Source organism: Monopterus albus, unplaced genomic scaffold, assembly GCF_001952655.1.
Source record: "Monopterus albus unplaced genomic scaffold, M_albus_1.0 scaffold90.1, whole genome shotgun sequence".
NCBI lineage: Eukaryota > Metazoa > Chordata > Actinopteri > Synbranchiformes > Synbranchidae > Monopterus > Monopterus albus.
In genome coordinates, this window is record NW_018127970.1 from 117,053 (window position 1) to 135,969 (window position 18,917).

Below are 18,917 nucleotides of genomic sequence, written 5' to 3' on the forward strand. Positions count from 1 at the left end.
TCTGCGATTCCCAAATACCATAAATTTAGTTTTATCCAAATTCAGAGATAGTATATTACTGTCACACCATTTCTTTATCTTCTCAAGTTCCTGTGTAACCCGTCCAGAGAGTTGCTGTAGGTTTTCACCCGATGCCCATATGGTAGTGTCATCAGCAAATAAAACCACTTTCACTAAATCAGAAACCTTACATATATCATTGATGTATAATATAAATAATTTAGGTCCCAAAACAGAACCCTGAGGCACTCCACATACAATATCCAGCTCACTCGATTGGTATTCACCCAACTTCACAAATTGACGCCTCTGTGTCAAATAACTTCTAATCCAATTCAAAACCATTCCTCTGATCCCATATTTTTCTAACTTGTCCATTAATAACTCATGATTGATTGTGCCAAATGCTTTTTTTAGGTCAATAAATATTCCCATCGTGTATTTCCTCTCATCCATAGCACTTGTTATGTCCTCCATCAGGTCGGTAATGGCCTGGGATGTCCCACCCATCGAATACTGCATGCAGGTTCAGCTAATATGTTATAAATCTTGTGTGCGAGTGTTATTAATTCACTTTTCACATAATTTTCTAAATTTTCCAGAATTTATGTCATTTGCCCTTCTGTTGTTCTAATTTCAACAGGCAAGTGCCGAGGCTCTCCATCACACTCTGCAGATAGTCTCAGCTCTTCATGACATTATTTATTACCTGGTTAGTTTCTCCAGACTGGGAAACGCAGACAACTCCTGTAGCTGCATAGGACGGGGGGCACCGGACTCGCATCTTACAGCTGACTGGGGAGGCAGTGAAGGCATTGGTAGGTAGATCTCAGAGACACTGCCTAGATACTAATATTGTTTACGACCCATTGTATCTATTCAGTGGCAGGAAAGATGAGGGATACATTTGTCCTTAATTTCACTTTGTCCACAAATTCATGTTGCCCTTGACATTTATTGAACCCCAGGTGTATATATTGGCCTTGGTGATGTAGTCTGATTTTGCTTTAAATAAAAAAAGTTCAAATAAAGTTTAAAAATGTTTTATTGTCAGAAAAGAACATTTTCCTAATCGCAGCAAGACAACTGATCAGGCAATAATGTATAATAAATGATATAAATAAATAAAGCCTTTATCTAGACAGTCATTCACTGGAATCCATTACCTTTCTGTCTCCTCTCTGGTTGTTATGCAGGAGCAGAGCTGCTGAAGATCCAGCATCAGGTCGACCGACTGTCTAATCCCAGCAGCCCGGAGTTTGTTGGCCGTCTGCTGCAGCTGCGCAGGCAGGTTCTCCTCCTGCAGTTTGATACTGCTGTCAGGCACCTCATCAGGTCCGTGTCTCTGCATAGCATCCTGCTTTAAGTTACCTTTGTTATGCTGGTCCATCTCCCGTCTGTCTTTGCAGATCAGCTTTATACATTCTGTACAGGTCTTTATTTTTAAGTGCTCTATATTTATTCCTATCATTTCAATGAGCATTCCTCTGTCTGTCTGCATTGTTTACTGCCTGTTTATACAGCTTATTTTGCATTGTTTGGACTGTTTGCTGCTTGTTAATACTGCAGATTTTGTTATTACACAGCCTTATGTTGGTTTACTGTTTACTTGCCCCTTGCATGGGGATATGTACATGCACATTGAGAACCGATGTACCAGAGTAAAATTCCTCGTGTGTCCAAGACACCTGATATTGCATAAAATTTTAGACTGTTAGGGTGCCCGCTGTGCTGGGCCCAGGGTAAAGGTGGCAGCCATGAACTGCACATAAGCAATAATTTTATAAAATATCGTGGACTTTCTTCCTGTCATGTTTTTCTTGTGGTAGGGAGGCGTTCCTCTCTTCTGGTGATGCTGCTGCTTTTCAGAGTGTGAGTGACAACATGGCGACTGCTCTCCCTCTGCTCAGTGACAGTATTCAGACTGATGTGTTCAGTCTCACACTGCCTGTTCCTCAGCCTCTAGAGGCTCAAAGCTGTCAGGTTGGTTTAGTTTGGATCTCGGTGGAAAACATTATCACGTAAAACTACATTTGAAGATGGAAGTGGGGTGTATCTCATGCTGTCTTCATCTCCAGGCACAGATGATGTATCCATGGAGGAGTTTTATAGGCTGCCATGGACTGCTCCCTCTGCATGTCTGGGATGTCCCACCCATCGAATACTGCATGCAGGTTCAGCTAATATGTTATCTTTTATTTGTCACACTTTTCTGCTAATGTTGTGGCCTAACAGTTAGATGCAGTCGGTTTCTCCATAGACCACACTGCCATTCTTAAGGCTCTCTTTACATTTAAGACAACACAATTTTGTATACAAGATATCTTCTGTAAATTGATATTATTAATGTATTACTTGCTGAACACACTCAAAACCTTGAGACATAATCGCCTTTCAGTTCTATGCCACCTTCAGGATCATTTTTTACATTTTAAACCCCACTACGGCCAAAGCTATAAGAACAGCAAATTATCTGTGGGTTCATATCTTGTATTATGAGATGCAAGAATGATTACAGGCTCTGTGATGTGATTTAAAAAAAAACCATTTTATTACATTCTTCTTTGTCTCGGTTTGGTTAAACTTCAAAATAGGGGTTACAGTAGACACAGCCCAATATTTTAAGCAGGTTGAGGAGAGAAAGAACATCTCTTACTAAACATATAACACGTACATCTTTTAACACTGTAATAAAAAGGAGTGTTTGTCTGCAGCTGTGTCTAAGTGGCCTGAGTGATCGCAGCAGACTGCAGGCCAACGCAGCAATCCTCGGTGTGTCGCTTCTCATGGAGGATGTCCTGAACAGTGGGAGAGAGGCAGAGCCTGTTCGTCTCCATGGCAACAAAGATGACCTTCTGCATGATGGGAAACCTAATGAAGTAAAAGGCTTTTTTATTAGTTATCAAAAAGCTCTCTTAAGTAGGTAGAAGAAACAGCTTGGATTTTCTAGTGAATAATTGATTAAATGAAGCTAGTGGGTTTATTTATGGCTATAATCAGGCACAAATCTGCGATAGGATGTTATGTAAATTGTTATGTCTGAATACCAGGGAGATAAAAGTTGCTCGGAAGCTGAAAAAGAAGAGAAGACAACTTGTGTGTCAAGCTCCAACCCACCTCCTCAGGATCCAGTTCAAGTCCAGTCTGTGCTGAAAGGTTTCCTCCTGCTGATGAAGCAGCTTCAGGTCTTCAAGGAGAGTTGGGCTCGAAGACGTTTGGGTGTGGAGGTGTCCTGCACGCCCAGTCTGTATCAGCAGACTGTGAAACTTTACAGGTGAGAAGCTCAGAAACAGAGGATTTATTACTTTCAGACAACTGTAAATACATTTGCATGGCTTTTGTCAATAAATTTAACATATCAACCAGATGTTTTTATCCATAGGCAACACAGTATACTGAAGATAAACCCACAAAGCCATTTTTGTTCTGTTAGATACAAGAATGATTACAGGCTCTGATGTGATTTAAAAAAAACAACATTTTATTACATTCTTCTTTGTCTCAGTTTGGTTAAACTTCAAAATAGGGGTTACAGTAGACACAGCCCAATATTTTAAGCAGGTTGAGGAGAGAAAGAACATCTCTTACTAAACATATAACACGTACATCTTTTAACACTGTAATAAAAAGGAGTGTTTGTCTGCAGCTGTGTCTAAGTGGCCTGAGTGATCGCAGCAGACTGCAGGCCAACGCAGCAATCCTCGGTGTGTCGCTTCTCATGGAGGATGTCCTGAACAGTGGGAGAGAGGCAGAGCCTGTTCGTCTCCATGGCAACAAAGATGACCTTCTGCATGATGGGAAACCTAATGAAGTAAAAGGCTTTTTTATTAGTTATCAAAAAGCTCTCTTAAGTAGGTAGAAGAAACAGCTTGGATTTTCTAGTGAATAATTGATTAAATGAAGCTAGTGGGTTTATTTATGGCTATAATCAGGCACAAATCTGCGATAGGATGTTATGTAAATTGTTATGTCTGAATACCAGGGAGATAAAAGTTGCTCGGAAGCTGAAAAAGAAGAGAAGACAACTTGTGTGTCAAGCTCCAACCCACCTCCTCAGGATCCAGTTCAAGTCCAGTCTGTGCTGAAAGGTTTCCTCCTGCTGATGAAGCAGCTTCAGGTCTTCAAGGAGAGTTGGGCTCGAAGACGTTTGGGTGTGGAGGTGTCCTGCACGCCCAGTCTGTATCAGCAGACTGTGAAACTTTACAGGTGAGAAGCTCAGAAACAGAGGATTTATTACTTTCAGACAACTGTAAATACATTTGCATGGCTTTTGTCAATAAATTTAACATATCAACCAGATGTTTTTATCCATAGGCAACACAGTATACTGAAGATAAACCCACAAAGCCATTTTTGTTCTGTTATTTATTCATTTCAGAAAACATTTGTCCAGGAAACACGGAATCCTGAAAACAGAACAGTTTAACAGAACAATTTCACCACCAGGTCCAATTAGTAGCTGTTCTAGTAGCTCTATTGTTTTGTGAGTGACCTACTTTACAATGTGATCTACAGAAATTGTGAAGAAAAAAATAAAATCAGAAAACATTTTAAAATCCATGATATCTGAGCACACTCCTTCTACTGAAGAAGACCATGTGTTATGATCAAAAGCTCCAGAACAGCTGCTGAAAAGACCTTGTGGTAAGAAGTTTTTTTTTTTTCCCCAACTGCTCTTTTTGTGATCAAGAGTGAACTTTGAATCTCAAGTTCAATTCTACTATTGTTTTACCATGTGGTGGCTAAAATCCTTTTGTAAGACCAGTTTTTAAATTCCACACTGGTTGTTTTTGTGACAGGGATGAAATCTTTTACCCCAGTATGAAATCTCTGGCGCAACAAATGGGTAAGGAGCGTGACTATGAGATCTTAGTTTATGGCACACAGTCTCTCCTGCCCCCTCCTGGAGCTGCAGAGGTTGATGTGAAAACCTGGCAGGTACAGACATAAATACAGTATTAGCTGTACAGTTATGGCTTTGCATCTTATAGAAGTAACCTTGTAAAATATTTTTGTCTCAGCTTCACAAATTGCTGGAGAGCACTGAGTGTGACATGATCAGAATGGTACAAAGGAGGATCAACAGAGAGTTGACGCTGGTGGTTTCTGAGCGAACACGACAAGACACGCACCTCCCCACAGGTACCCAAAATCCACAGAATATACTTAGCTTTAAGCAGTAGTTTAACACTGAAGTAAAAACTATAGAATTAAGGTGGCAATAAAAACATGTTGTCTCTGGTTAGAGCTGTGGAAGAAAGTCCCTCTGAAGTACAGTCTGTCCCCAGAGCGGCCGCAGATTGTGGAGACATTCATACAGCAACTGATGGACGGAGTCGAAGAAGCTGAGGGACAGGTAGAGAAGATATCTAACGACGCATGGTGACGACATTATTGTCTTTCTGCAAATAGCTTATACTCTCAGGATGTATTTTAAATGTATAAATAGCAACTATTCAGATTAGATATTCCTAGAAAATATACCGTATACATTTTTACCTGTGGGAATACATTAAAGTGCAAGTGTGGAACCTAAAGTTACATGTACAGTAGAAGTTTTAGTAACCAGAGTATGTGCTATATTACACATCTACTGTGACCTTCTCTTACAACATCAGGCTAAGACACTGCATTACTGCTGTCTTGCTGTTCAGATGAACAGACGTTTACATGCTGAGTAATAATATTCCTGAATGTTTCTACTTTCAGCTGAGGGTCTCTCAGGGGCATCTCCAGCAGTGTCTCACTCACCTTGGCTCTTCTCTGATGGAGCGAGAGTGTTGCTGCTTCCTGCTTTACTCGCAGTTTTATGAACGAATCCTGCAGCAGGAGACTCAGCTCCTCTACCAGAGAGAACAGGTACATGTATTAGATTGTCACCTCAACAGGCAACCCAGCAGTACATGTTATTGGCAGTTTATGTACAACAAGGTTCAGTGCTGCCACAATCAGATTTAATTTGCTGCACAGGATTTGGGCCTATTTGTACCAGTTATTGATATCTAGAGCAGCTTACACAACTATTTAAATACATTTATTGTTCACACTTAAAATATGACTGTACTGTTGTATGATTTTATTTTGTGGTTATGCTCTTTATTTTCCAACCTTAGGATTTAAAGAATCTTAAGGACTCTCAGACACACAGCTCCCACATAGAGGAGGTAATCTGAAGCTTTCACACACTGTGCGTACGGTATCGCCACATTCCTTGAGTTCCTTAAAACAAACCATTACTGTTGTTATTGTTCCACAGGTGTCTGTTTTATGTCGTGGGATGATGTTGGAGATCTCAGCACTGCAGGCTCAGGTTGCTCACCTGGAAGAAGAAAGGACTTCTCTAGAAGAACAGTTCAGTCTGAAATTTAAAGAACGTTACGACCTTTTAGTGCGACAACTCTTCTCCACCTGCATTCAGCTAAAGGTGAGAAATGTGACTGGAACTTGTGTGTTTGAAGGCCTCTCTTCCAAAATGGTACAGATGTAGAGCAACATTTTCTTTGAGCCCTTGGTCCAGCATATAGCCATCTGTCCAGTTGGGAAGAGGTGCTTTCTGTTTTTTAGTTTGACATTTCACATGACTGAAAGAGTTCAGCATCAATATAAAATGTTAATAGTGTAAACTATACTTTTGTTTAATGGAGGTTCTGTATAATGTGGCCTTGTGTTGAAAGTTTCAATTCTAAACATTCATTTTCTCCACTCTTACATTTGTTGTGAGTTGCAGTGTTTGAATTTCCTTTTCTTTTTTTTTTAACCTTATTCCTTCCATGAGCCACTAAAAACTTTTATTTGCCCTCGCTGTCTGTATCTCAGGCCAGACTTGATGAGTACCACCGGCAGATGGAACGGGATGTGAGTGAGATTGTGAACAGAACAAGAGAGGAGGGAGTGGACAGGATTATCAAGCTCAAGAAGAAATACGGCTGCACAAAAGACGACAACAGCCTTGCACTCACACGCTTAAAGGTACAGTAAACAATTTGTATTTCAAACAAATAAAAGGTAATCAAAAGAGCATTTCTAAAAACACTCCACCTGTTTATTAGAATGAAGTCGTCCATGAGTTGTCCCAGGAGAATAGCTGGCTGACCGCACTGCTCTGTAAACTCAAGGCTTGGAATCGATGGAGACTGGTGGTCGAGCAGGAGAAGCTTCACCACCAGCTGCTTCAGGCTCAGCAGGTCAGTAGCAGGATGAAGAAATATTCCGTATTCAGAAATCTGATTCCTCCCCTGCAGGAAGGCCACGAGTGCAGGGGACCCAAATATACTTGGGTCTGTCTATTTGGAAAAAGGAAACGTTGTCTGCATTTTGAGTTTACCCTCTAATTCAGCTAGTTTTATTGTGCTAAATCTGACAATTCAAAAGTAAAATTTAATACATATATATAAATAAAACAAGTTTTAAAACAAGTTTTCTATTTACTTTTGCAATTAGTTGAAAAATTTGTCTATGCAAATTCTGTCATCCAGCTCATAGTAAGCTGGAAAAACGTAGAAAAAACATCTGTAATTGCTTTTACATAGAAGACGTTTCATCAGTTCTGTCCAACTGGTGTTGAGCAGGAGATATTTATCCCTGAGTGGTGTTTCAGTCCTTCCACAGCCAACAATGTCCCCTAATGGCTGAGTCGTTATAGCCCGGTATCGGTGAGCGTCGTTACCTGTCTTTGAATCCTCACATGTGGACCGACACCTTTTGTCCTGGTGGGAATGTTTGGGCTGAGATCGATTTCTACAACTCCGTTTTGAAATCTCTTCCCAAACATTCCCCCCCTAATTCCCACCAGGACAATAGGCGTCGGTCCACATGTGAGGGTTCAAAGACAGGTAACGACACCTCACCGATGCCGGGCTATAACGCCTCAGTTGATGGGGGACAATGCTGGCCATTGAAGGACTGAAACACCATATCTCCTGCTCAATACCAGTAGGACAGAAGCGAAGCACACGTTTTATATTTACCCTCACATCCACTTATAAATTAATTTAAGCATGAATTTGTGTAGTCTGACCACTTATTCTACAGTCGCTAATTTATCATAAGTGTTCAAATACTGTTACAGTGATACAACATTCTGTTTTGCCCAGAGGGAGATCACCAGCCGCACCGAGGCACTCAGGGTGAAGATGATAGCAGAGGAGGAAGTGCTGTTCCTACAGGAGGAGTTGGACGTCGCCCGGCAGGTGTTGACCCGCTGTCAGGCCGAGTGCAGCAGCACCAAGAAGAAAAAGAAGGTACTACACTCCACTGCTGCCACACATCCCTGCTGTCCAAACATTAAGCTTGTGTAGCACAACAGTGATAACTCAGTTAGTCCAAGTTAAAAAATGTAGCAAAAATCATAATAATTTTGGGTAATACTTTATTTTAGTGGTCCTACATCTTCCAGCTCATTTTCTGGAAACAGCAAACTAAGCATAGCTTTAGACTCACTGTTTTTTTTATTTTTTTTTTTTAAACTGATTTACTTAGTGATCAGAGATCAGCGGCCAATGTCGTCAAACACAGACGCTAAGTCTGAAGCTGCCTAGTGTGGCCTGGACATTTAACTAAACACCCTCTGATACCTGCTCACAGACAGAGGAGCTCCAGGTGGCCAGGCATCAGTCTGCACAGGAGGCCCGCAGCAGGCAGGAGCTGGACACTTACCGGGTGCAGAGCCTGGAACAAATGAGAGCCGACATGGAGGACAGAGAGAGGCAACTCCAAGTGCTCAGCGAGCAGCTGGACCGAGGCAGCAGGATGAACCAGCTAGAGAGGCAACGCAGTGCCAGAGAGATCCGACAGGTCTGTAGGAGATGGCACTGAAGATCTCTGCCCTATGAAAATGTTATCTGCTTCCAAAATTAATGCCTTTGATGAGCTAAGCATAAAAGACCCCTATACTTTAAGTTTCATTGCATGCTTTAAAGAAACAAGACTAAGCGTGTAGAGCCATGCGAGCAGCTCTGTGAGGCTGCACTTAGTGGTGGTTTGAGCTAAATTCAGCACGCTGATGGTTAACAGGTCATAATCATGTTTAATTGGTCATAAATCAAACAGAAATTTGGACCTGATGTTGGTCCTAGAGGAAGAGTCAGGGGATATTAAGGTCATTGGAATTCAGTCTCGACCAGCCCATGCTTCCATCCACAGAGACATGCTGCTCATGGAAAAAAACTAAACCTGAAGGTCAAATAATAACAAGATACTTCTGACTTTGTTTTCCTTTCACTGTATCCAGGTGAGGGGCCGGCTGCATCAGGAGCACTGCCTCAAACAAGAGGCCTTTCAGCAAGTGGATAAGCTGAAGAACCAGGTGAACAACATGGAAGCAGCTCTCTCCACATGCACTTCTACAACAGGTACAGGCCTTCCACACATCAGCTGGAACAAAGAGAGAGCGTCTCTTTGGATATGGGACAATTTTCCAGACCGACAGTTCACTCCCAGTCGTCCCTGCACTTGTTCTGTCGCAGGTCAAATCAGGAGTCATTACACGCAGTCAGTCAGCAGATGGAGCAGTCCCTCAGCAGGTATGGTACCCACCACAGGATCTTCACTGTACCTCCATCTCAGTGCAGTGGGGTGATCACCTGTACAGAATCATATTGTGAGTTACACCTTGCTGTGTAGATATTCATGTGGTTCAGGAGTAACATCAGAGGCATCAGATTGTCCCAGACATTTTAAATTCTGTGATTGTATTTTTGCCTGCAGTGACCCTGTTCTGTTTTGTCTCAGGTCGACTCGTGGCCGGGCCTGGCAGGTTCACAGACCGCACCTCACGTCAAGAGTCTGCTATGGAGCTAAGACACCGGAGAGCAGAAACAGCCAGGAGCCGTTCAAGCACAAGAATAGACAGACCCAAGGCAGTGAGTGAGAAACAGACCGTACAGCATTGAACTGTGTACATTAACAAGAGTAGCTACTGTTTAGGATTTTAATTATTGTAATATTTTGATATGCTAAAATAGTTTATAAGCATATGACTGTTTTCCTCTTTTTGTTGGTACTCGGGCCATTCCCGGTACTAACGTAACAAAACAATATCACTTAGGTCCATTTAGTAGCTGCGGTTGGAACACTGTAGAACTTGGCTGAAAATCAGATTTTAATGAATTCTTTAGTATCAAAGAAATTCAGTGCTAGTTGTCAGTACATCCAGTAGTGCAATAATGATTACTTGTGTGAACAGATATTGGGTGTACTGTCAGAATTACATAGATACTGACAACCCAGTGTTTCTCCAGCAGGTCCTGAAGCTTTCTAACTCCTGCTCAGTACATGAATATAGTGAGTTACACTGCAGGCAGCAACTCTGAGACCCATTTATAGCTTAAGTTTTGTGATGCGCTATTCGATGTGCTGACAGCTGTCACTGAATTACACTGATACTAAAGAATTTGTTAAAACCTGACAAGTTCTGCAGCGTTCCAACCCTTGACTTATCTTGTACTTGCAAGAATAAGATCCTGTAATTATGAGAAAGTAAGTCAAAACTAATTTTTTTTTCCCTTTGGTGAATGCAGTGTGTGTGTGTATATATATATATATATACACACACATATACAGGCACACTAAAATCAGCCTTTGTTTCTCTTTCAGGGTCCGTCTCGCCTGCGTGTCTTCACTGCAGAGAAGTTACCAGACATGTGAGATGCAGTCGCAGCTCAAACAAACAGCACTAAATTACTTCTGAGAACTTTATAAAAAGTCAGAGACCTGTGCTGATGTTGATTCTCTAGAGTTACTGTTTGTGTTAACAGTTGACCATGAAGGTTTTCATAACAAAATCCACCAATAGAGACGGAGCGCAATGCGTCACACTCTGAAAACCACACCCACTGGGGGAAAACAATTCCTCGCTCTACATTGATTTTATTTATTTTTTTACCAAAAAAAAGAAAAATGCCTGAAAGCAGCTGTGTGGTAGGATGCACTTACCAACAAGGCAAAGAACCCAGATTAAAAGCTGCTGAGCAAAAACCCCAAGGCTTTAAGATGACAAAAGCAGATAAGAGGTGAGGCAGTAGCAGGAAAAATGGGGAAACAGGGATCCTGAGACGTCTGTGAGTGTATTTGCTGTTGCTAACTTAGCTGACACTTTGCATGAGGGAGGAAAATTTGCATGACAATTTTTCCAAAATAGAGCGAAGCTGTGGTGCAGCTTGACTGTTATCAGCAAGCTACTGTAGTTAGCTAAGGCACAATGTTCCTGCATAGCTGTCTGATTCATAAAACACTCCCTGCACACAGACACATTTGAGTTTCAGGATCCCAGTGTTCCAGTTCTTCTACTAATGCCTTATTCTTCTCTTTTTAAAGGTTCAGGGTTTTTTGCTCAGCAGCTTTTAGGCGTTTTTCCCCTGTTGTGGGCATGGCCTAAATGTGCTCCATCTCTATCATAAACTTTAGACACACGTCTTTGCTTTAAAACAAATGCAGTACCTTTACTCTGCTCTGTTCCAGGTTTGTCTCATTTGACAACTTCTCTGCAATGAAAATAAAACCTTGTCTTCAGTCTAAAAATTGCATTTTCTTTTTACTGCTGACCACTTAGAGAAGCCTGCCATAGTTGAATGCATTTCTACCAAGTTTCAGGTCACCGGTGCTTGAATCCTGCATGAAACAGTAAAATCATTCCGGTGAAAATGCTATTAAATTACTGATGCCAAGAGTCGTCTGCAGTGTTAATTATTAGCTGAGTGCAGATTGGTAGTAGCGCACGTCCTTGGCCGAAAAGTAAATCACAGAATGGAAAAGCCAAATGCAGTTTTACTGTTAAATAACGCAATCCCTAAAAATGTTTATGTAACAACAATCTCAGTATCAGTCAGGCTCTACTGCATATTTTTCTTCCAATCACATTGACTTAAACCGTGCACACAAGGTGTCACGAAAAGGTAGAAAGACGCATTCAAAGTGTAAAATATGGCGTACTTTGGAAAACAGTCAGCAGAAAATAATTAAGTGTTCTTACCTGACGGCGGTTGTACTGTCGAGCCAAGTGTGGGGGGAACTGTAGCTGGGTTCTCGGCATCAGGTTTGTGTCCCACTCAGCTCTCTGGGGACAGCCCGGTGGTGTACAGGTAGGAGACGGTTCCTGCCTGGATCTGAAACGTCTGTCCCTGGATGTGGTGGCTGGAGATCTGCTCACTGGGCTGGCTGATAGAGATGGGCTGGCCGCTCTGGCTGCTGATGTGGATGCCCTGGCTGTGTTGCTCCCTGCCCACCTGAGCTTCCAGTGTCTCCTGAGCGGCAGCCATCATCTGACAGGGCTGTGAAGGACCGTGTTGGGCCTGTAGGTGATCGATCGCCTGTTTACTCAGAGTGATGACGTGCATCTGCTCAGGCTGGTGTGAAATCTGTCCCTCCAGCATGCTGATCTGAATCGGAGGGGTCTGGTCCACCACGTCAGCCTGAGCGAGCAGTGCGAGTCTGGAGTGGGCTGATTCTGACGTGTGCCCCTCTGCGGTGATTATGCCAATGCCCTGCTCTTGACCCGGCACGAAATTAATGTTGTTCACATCTCCTGTCACCACCAGCTGGATCTCCTGCTCCGAGCCTGAGGCCAGCTGGTACTGCTGCAGCTGCAGGATGTTACGCACCTCCTCCGGTGATGCTGGGGCCTCTGCTTCTACTGCCTCAGGCGAGGCAGCTCTCTCCTTGTCGTGCGATTTGGTGTGTGTTTTCAGATTGTCCAGACGGGTGAAGGAAAGGCTGCAGAAAGAGCAAATGAAGGGTTTCTTCCCAGAGTGGGAGGCGACGTGTCGTCTTCTTGCACTAGGGTCTGAAAAAGACTTGCTGCAGATGCTGCAGTGAAATGGCTTCTCACCTCTGCAAAAGGAGAAATATATATCACTGAATGTATTTGGTATATAACAGGCTGAAGTGATTAAAGATGAACAGAGACCTTGGCTGATTCCGATATGATTTGATGATTCCAAGCCTTGCTCAAGTGCACATGACATGCTACGCTTTTGGTCTGTGCCACTGCGTGTGGGACGTGCACTGTCATGCGTCTAAATCTGATTGGCACAGAATCTGAAATCAGAGTGACCGTCCATTCGCTGGTCAAAGCTGATCACACTGAAAACTGACCATTTCTGATCTCTGCCAGTCGATTGAGTCTCTAATCACATCACAAATATACAATAGAATACAACTCCAAAAAACAACACAGCTGTCTATGTCAAAACAGACGTGGGACAAAGATGATTGGCATTATCTATGAGAAAGTCAGGCTAAGACACCAAGCTTTACAGTGACTTCTATAGGAAAACAAAATATGTGACTCCAAAATTGAAATCTATTCCAAGGGATCGTGACGGATAAATTGAAATTAGAGGCAGTGTTGACAGGGGCTGCTAAAGAAATAAAGTTTTGTAACAGAATTTGCTCTTGTCTCATTCCTGGGCAAAAACCCAGACAAACTGAAGGCTCAGGAGGAAAGGGACCACTGTAAAGTATTTTTGGCTGCAAGCAAGAATGCCATCACTCAGAAAGGACTGCAACCAAACATCTAACAAAGGATGACAGGGCTGCAGTTGTCAAGAAACTGCATAGAGAAAACAGCCTTTAACTTAAACCTGTAATATGATCAATATGTTAAATACTGGAGGAAAAAAAAAATGGACCTCATACTTTGTCCTCTATGTGTCTATAAGACCTCATTCCATTCAAAGACAATTCGTTTGAATGGAACTGTTTAGGTCAGAGGGGGGCAGCAAACACAAGCTGCACACACAACACTGACCTCTTACATACCTGACCTGATACAATTAATTTCAATTTGCTTATGTTCAGCCTGATACAATTAATTTCAATTTGCTTAATTTTACATCCAGTAGATATGAACATTACAGTTTTTCCTCTGTATGCAACTCGCATACATAAGTGCACAAACCTTGCAATGATATTTAAAGTATCTGTCTCACCTGTGGATTCTGATGTGAGTCTGCAGCGTGCTCTTAGCTGTGAAACACTTTCCACAAATCTCACATGTGAAAGGCTTCTCACCTGTAAAGATATTAAAACACACAGTAATGTCAGCTTTGTGATGCAATGGAACTAGTTTTAATGGCACAGAAGTGATTTGCAGGTCTGTTGAAAGCAGAGGCTTCACCTGTGTGAGTTCTCAGGTGCTTTTTCAGCTGAGCCGTGTCCAAAAACGTGTGATGACACTGAGCACATTCTGGTAACAGTTTACCTAGAGAGAGAGAGAAAAGGAAAGAAAGAACACACTTTTCAGCCTTTAAAACAACGGTGTAGTTTTGCATAAGGACGGTAGGGACATACCAATATTTGAGCAAAGCCATGCACGGTATCTTTGATTCACCCGCTGCTGTTTCTCACCTGTATGAACTCTGTAATGGCTTCTCAGCTGCCTTTTCTGAGTGAACATCTTTCCACATTTATCACAGTCAAAGGATTTCTCCTCTGTGGAGGCAAGTAAAATAAAAAATAAAATACACTGTGGTGTATCCTAAGAGAACAAGAGTGACAGACTATGGAAGTTAATGCTTAATGGCAATATATAGCACCAATATTAATTTTTCCATTGTAGTTTTCTAAAGAGATGCACACCAACTACACTAAATCAGTTTTCATTTTAGCGTGTTAAAATGCAAATTTAAAATACAGATGGATGGATGGATACATTATTGGTAGGAAAAGGGGTAATCATCGGAAAATAATATACACAGTCACTAATTTGACCAGGCCCTACCTTCATGCAGGTTCATGTGCTCTTGCAGCGAGTGTTTGGTGCAGAGAGCTTTGGAGCAGACAGGACAAACAAACGGCTTCTCTCCAGTGTGAATGCGCTGGTGAACCAGAAGAGTGTGCTTCTGGGTAAAACACTTCCCACAGTCCGAGCACCGGAAAGGCTTCTCTCCTGGGGGAAACGAACACATGAAGGTTCAGCGAGGTGGTGTGGTAATTAAACCCTCATCAGTGGTAACCAAGCACGTGTGCCATTTTTCCAACCATCTACAGTTTAACAGGTTAAATACATTTACAACCAAGAGGGTGCAGGACTGCAGCCATCCGCTGTCATTCACCAGGCTGCACCACAGAAGCGTTTCCAGTCGAAGACATCTTTCTTATGGGAACCTCTGCAGTATGTGATTAATGGATTAAGGAGAAGTTCAGATTTATTAGGACTATTCAGGAACAACCACCAAATCTATATAAGAAGTAAACTAGAATCATTCTTTCTCATGCTCTGGGACTCCAACATCCCCTCCGACCTCTAGAGCATCTGTTAAGTCATAATTCATGTGGATCATTACCTGTATGAGTCCTTTGGTGAATTGTTAGAAAGAGGTGGTTTTTAAACACTTTGCCGCAGTCCTCACACCAGGCCTCCGTGTTGGGATATGTCCTCCTCCTGCCTCTCTTTCCAGGTTCTTTGCCTCCTGCTGTGTCACTCTCCACCTTATAACTCTTGTATTTCATTGGAGGCCTGATTTGGCGCTTGCTCTGGCGGCTCCGGTGCGCTCCTAGGAAGTAGTCTGCATCATCTTTGGACTGTGACTCTGTTTCTGCACGATCACTGTCCACATCTGTTACCACATCTGAGTTCTCTACCCCCGGCTCTATTACACACACGTCCATCTTTTTCTTCGGCCGCCCTCTTTTGCGTTTCAATGCATGTGGCACCTCGGCTTTATCTGCCTTTACCTCATCACCTGTAACCCCTGCAGCAGAGCCTGAGAGTTCAGTGAGCACTCTGACAAGCTCAGCAACCTCCATAAGATGAGCTGTGGCCAGGAGAGGCTCTGTGGCGCTCATCTCCACAGACACCTGGGCGCTGTAGATGAAGTCCAGCATGGCAGAAAACATGTCCGCTGCCATTCCTTCCAGTCTGTAGGTAGACTTGCTAATGTGATCTTCTGACGTGAACATGAGGGAGAAATACTTGCTGCTTGCTGCCAGCAGGGCTTTGTGTGCCTTGAAGTGCACGTCTTCCACAACAAAAGTGACATCACACAGCAGGTCCATTTTCCTGAGCTTGTCAAATTCGCTAAGAATGCTCTGCTTATGTGAATCTGAATGAAGGGACACGAAAGATGAAGTCCTGGCAGGTACCTTCTGAGACATTTTCCTCTCCAAACAATCGTGTTCCTAAGGCAAAGAAACTATGTGTAAGTCAGGACAATTCAGGGTGGAACCAGAAAATATTCATCTTAAAAAATGACACAAAAAAACTGATCATCAAAATAGTTGCCAAATATTATATATTCAGCCTACTACCCTCAGGGACTGCTTCACTAATCACTGCAGCTTTGCATTTAAAAGTTTTGTTGAGGAAACATTAAATTAATCATTTACTACTGAAATGAACAATTATTAATCTAGTCCAGTGCTGCAACAACAATTCATCTGTTAGTTGATCGACAGGATATATATATATATATATATTTTTTTTATAATCAATTACGATTATAAGCTGAGTGGGGAAAAACATTTCAGTGAGGAATGTGCAGTGTGAGCTGGCACAAATCAAATGCACAGTAACAGCGTGCGCTGTGGTTAACTGACAGGAGAAGCTTGAACTTAAACTAGGCTATAAACATGTCTCAGAGGAAATAAACTACCTATAGGAGCAGATTCAACAGGAACACAAGTTGTCTTATTCTGACAAATCCATATATCAGACTAACATTATATACCCTCAATTTAAATAGGTCACCATTTAAATATCGCATCATATTCAACTGTCTTTTATGGATTTTTAAATGCTCAGAAAAATGTTCCTGACATTCTTCTGGACAGAGATCTCAGATGTTGCTCCTGGGATCGGGGCCATCTTCCTGATGTATTCATGGGTTTATGTTGTTTCATCCTGGATAGTGGCTCTGACACGCACTAATCCTCGGCCTCCTTCCTTCCACTTACTGTACAGTCTCAGGATGCTGGACTTAGGGTGAAACCCACTGTGCATTGTAAGGAGCTTCCTTGTCTTGATGTCAGTGGCATGCTTTCCTTGCGGCCTCTTCATGGTTCCCATTTGCCTGCGGGATCCCAAAGTACTTGTAGTTGTCCCAAACATCTGCTATGTTGCCTTCTGGTAGTACAATCCCCTCAGTTCTGACTACCTTCCCTCTCCTTGTTACCATTCGGCCACACTTATCCAGTCCCTCATACAGATTATAGAGACTAGTTCTTAAGCACTCTCTTTTATCCCTATTTATCTCATTTCAATGAACATTCCTCTGTTGTCTGCATTATTTACGGTCTGTTTATACTGCTTTTTCTGCATTGTTTGCACAGTTTGCTGATGTTAATACTGCTATTTTGTTATATTACACGGCCTTATGCTGGTTTACTGTTTTGTACATTGAGAGCCGATGTACCTGAGTCAAATTCCTCGTGTGTCCGTCACACCTGGCCAATAAAGCTGATTCTGATTCCAGGATCCATGTGTGAGGCATTGAGTCATAGGCTTTCTTGTAGTCAATCCAGGCAGTGCACAGGCTGGTTTGCCTGGTCTTGCAGTCTCGGGTGACTACTTTATAAACCAGTAGCTGGTGCTTTGCTCCACTGGTTTCTACTGGTGTTCCTTTCTGGGCGCTGCTCATGTATTGAGCCATGTGCCTCCTCATCTTAGCTGCTATGATGCCTGACAGGAGCTTCCATGTTGTGCAGAGGCAGGTTATTGGGCGGGAGTTGGATGGTAGTGCTCCCTTCTGAGGGTCCTTCAGCATCAGGACTGTCCGGACTTTATTTAACCACTCAGGGCAGGTTCATTTGTTCCGCCAGGCGCTCATGGAGTGAAGTTAGCTTCTTTAACAAGTAGGCGTGGATCATGCAGGGCCTGGTGCTGTCCAGCTCTTCATACTTGAGACCCTCTCTTGAATGTCTGCCATTGTGATAATTACTGGGTCTTGTGCAGAGAGGTTGCTGTGGTCTGTTCTCAGGTCCACCAGCCACTGGGCATTGTTGTTGTGCGATGCCTCATTCTCCCATATGCTTTTCCAGAATTGTTTAGTCTCCAGCCTTGGTGGGTCTGCTCTCATGTTATTACCCTGCCACTGAGAGTACACCTTGGATGGCTCAGTGGAGAACATTCTGTTTACTCTCCTGGCTTCAACTTCTCTGTTGTGCCTCTTCAACCAGGTGGCCAGGGCTGCGAGCCTTTGCTTGGCAGTCTCTAAGGCCTCAGGCATGGACAGTGAGTTGTACTTCTTAGGTACCCCTTTCTTCATCACGCCTTTCTGCAATTCTGATAGCTGGCTAATTTCTCTCCTTGCTGCCTCGATCTTGGCCTCCAACCTCCTTCTCCATGGAGGATACTGCTCCTTATGGCCTTTGTTGAACTTATAGCCAAGCATCTCAGGGATCACGGTTGCTGTGGTGTATATGAGCCTGTTGGTCTCAGTGATGGTCATAGTAGGGATTGTTCTTAGGCATCCTGAGACTGTACACTAAGGAAGGAGGCCGAGGATTAGTGAGTGTCAGAGCCACTACCCAGGATGAAACAACAAAGATCCATGATTACATCAGGAAGATGGCCCTGAGTGATGACATGCTTAGTGAATACTTCAGGCAGCAGAAACCAGAGGAACAAGGGAAGGAAGAGCAGGAACCCTTATGGAAGGACAAACCTCTGCACGGTATGTACCACTGTCAAATAGAAGAAGTGGCTGATATCGAAAAATCCTACCAATGGCTGGACAAAGCTGGACTGAAAGACAGCACAGAGGCACTAATCCTGGCAGCACAAGAACAAGCTCTAAGTACAAGACCAATAGAGGTCAGGGTCTACCAGACAGAACCCCAGGTGCAGACTGTGGAAAAATGCCCCTGAGATAATCCAGCACATAACAGCGGGGTGCAAGATGCTAGCAGGCAGGGCATATTTGGAATGCCACAACCAAGTGGCTGGCATAGTGTACAGAAACATCTGTGCCAAGTACAGGCTA

At 42.9% G+C, this 18,917-nt stretch overlaps 3 protein-coding genes across 23 annotated transcripts in view; 2 read left to right on the forward strand and 1 right to left on the reverse strand.

Annotated features, from left to right (window-relative positions):
* Positions 1-3,415, forward strand: part of LOC109964611 (uncharacterized) — an 18,896-nt gene extending 15,481 nt beyond the window's left edge. For 5 of the 11 annotated variants that reach the window (XM_020608044.1, XM_020608043.1, XM_020608042.1 and 2 more), the window contains exons 27-32: positions 644-818; positions 1,197-1,335; positions 1,830-1,983; positions 2,079-2,174; positions 2,715-2,879; positions 3,051-3,415. In XM_020608044.1, the coding sequence (XP_020463700.1) occupies positions 644-818; positions 1,197-1,335; positions 1,830-1,983; positions 2,079-2,174; positions 2,715-2,879; positions 3,051-3,278 (957 nt within the window). In that variant the 3' untranslated portion in view covers positions 3,279-3,415. Of the gene's footprint in view, positions 1-458; positions 527-643; positions 819-1,196; positions 1,336-1,829; positions 1,984-2,078; positions 2,175-2,714; positions 2,880-3,050 lie in introns of those variants that run through there. The other 6 variants (XM_020608045.1, XR_002275537.1, XR_002275538.1 and 3 more) reach the window with 6 other exon arrangements.
* A 120-nt stretch (positions 3,416-3,535) lies between these two features.
* Positions 3,536-8,297, forward strand: LOC109964565 (coiled-coil domain-containing protein 162-like). Its single transcript, XM_020607941.1, has 11 exons — positions 3,536-3,811; positions 3,983-4,206; positions 4,800-4,938; positions 5,022-5,142; positions 5,247-5,356; positions 5,710-5,859; positions 6,114-6,164; positions 6,257-6,424; positions 6,817-6,969; positions 7,050-7,184; positions 8,094-8,297. The coding sequence occupies exons 1-11, from the start codon at positions 3,719-3,721 to the stop codon at positions 8,295-8,297; spliced, it is 1,548 nt and encodes a 515-aa protein (XP_020463597.1). The 5' UTR covers positions 3,536-3,718.
* A 708-nt stretch (positions 8,298-9,005) lies between these two features.
* The window catches only part of LOC109964609 (SAM and SH3 domain-containing protein 1-like), a 54,208-nt gene continuing 44,296 nt past the window's right edge, over positions 9,006-18,917 (reverse strand). For 8 of the 11 annotated variants that reach the window (XM_020608031.1, XM_020608032.1, XM_020608030.1 and 5 more), the window contains 7 exons: positions 15,282-16,116; positions 14,717-14,884; positions 14,344-14,427; positions 14,114-14,197; positions 13,926-14,007; positions 11,969-12,825; positions 9,006-9,581 (listed from right to left, as the gene is read on the reverse strand). In XM_020608031.1, coding sequence (XP_020463687.1) covers positions 12,045-12,825; positions 13,926-14,007; positions 14,114-14,197; positions 14,344-14,427; positions 14,717-14,884; positions 15,282-16,116 — 2,034 coding nt within the window. In that variant the 3' untranslated portion in view covers positions 9,006-9,581; positions 11,969-12,044. Of the gene's footprint in view, positions 9,582-11,090; positions 11,481-11,968; positions 13,033-13,925; positions 14,008-14,113; positions 14,198-14,343; positions 14,428-14,716; positions 14,885-15,281; positions 16,117-18,917 lie in introns of those variants that run through there. The other 3 variants (XM_020608026.1, XM_020608035.1, XM_020608034.1) reach the window with 3 other exon arrangements.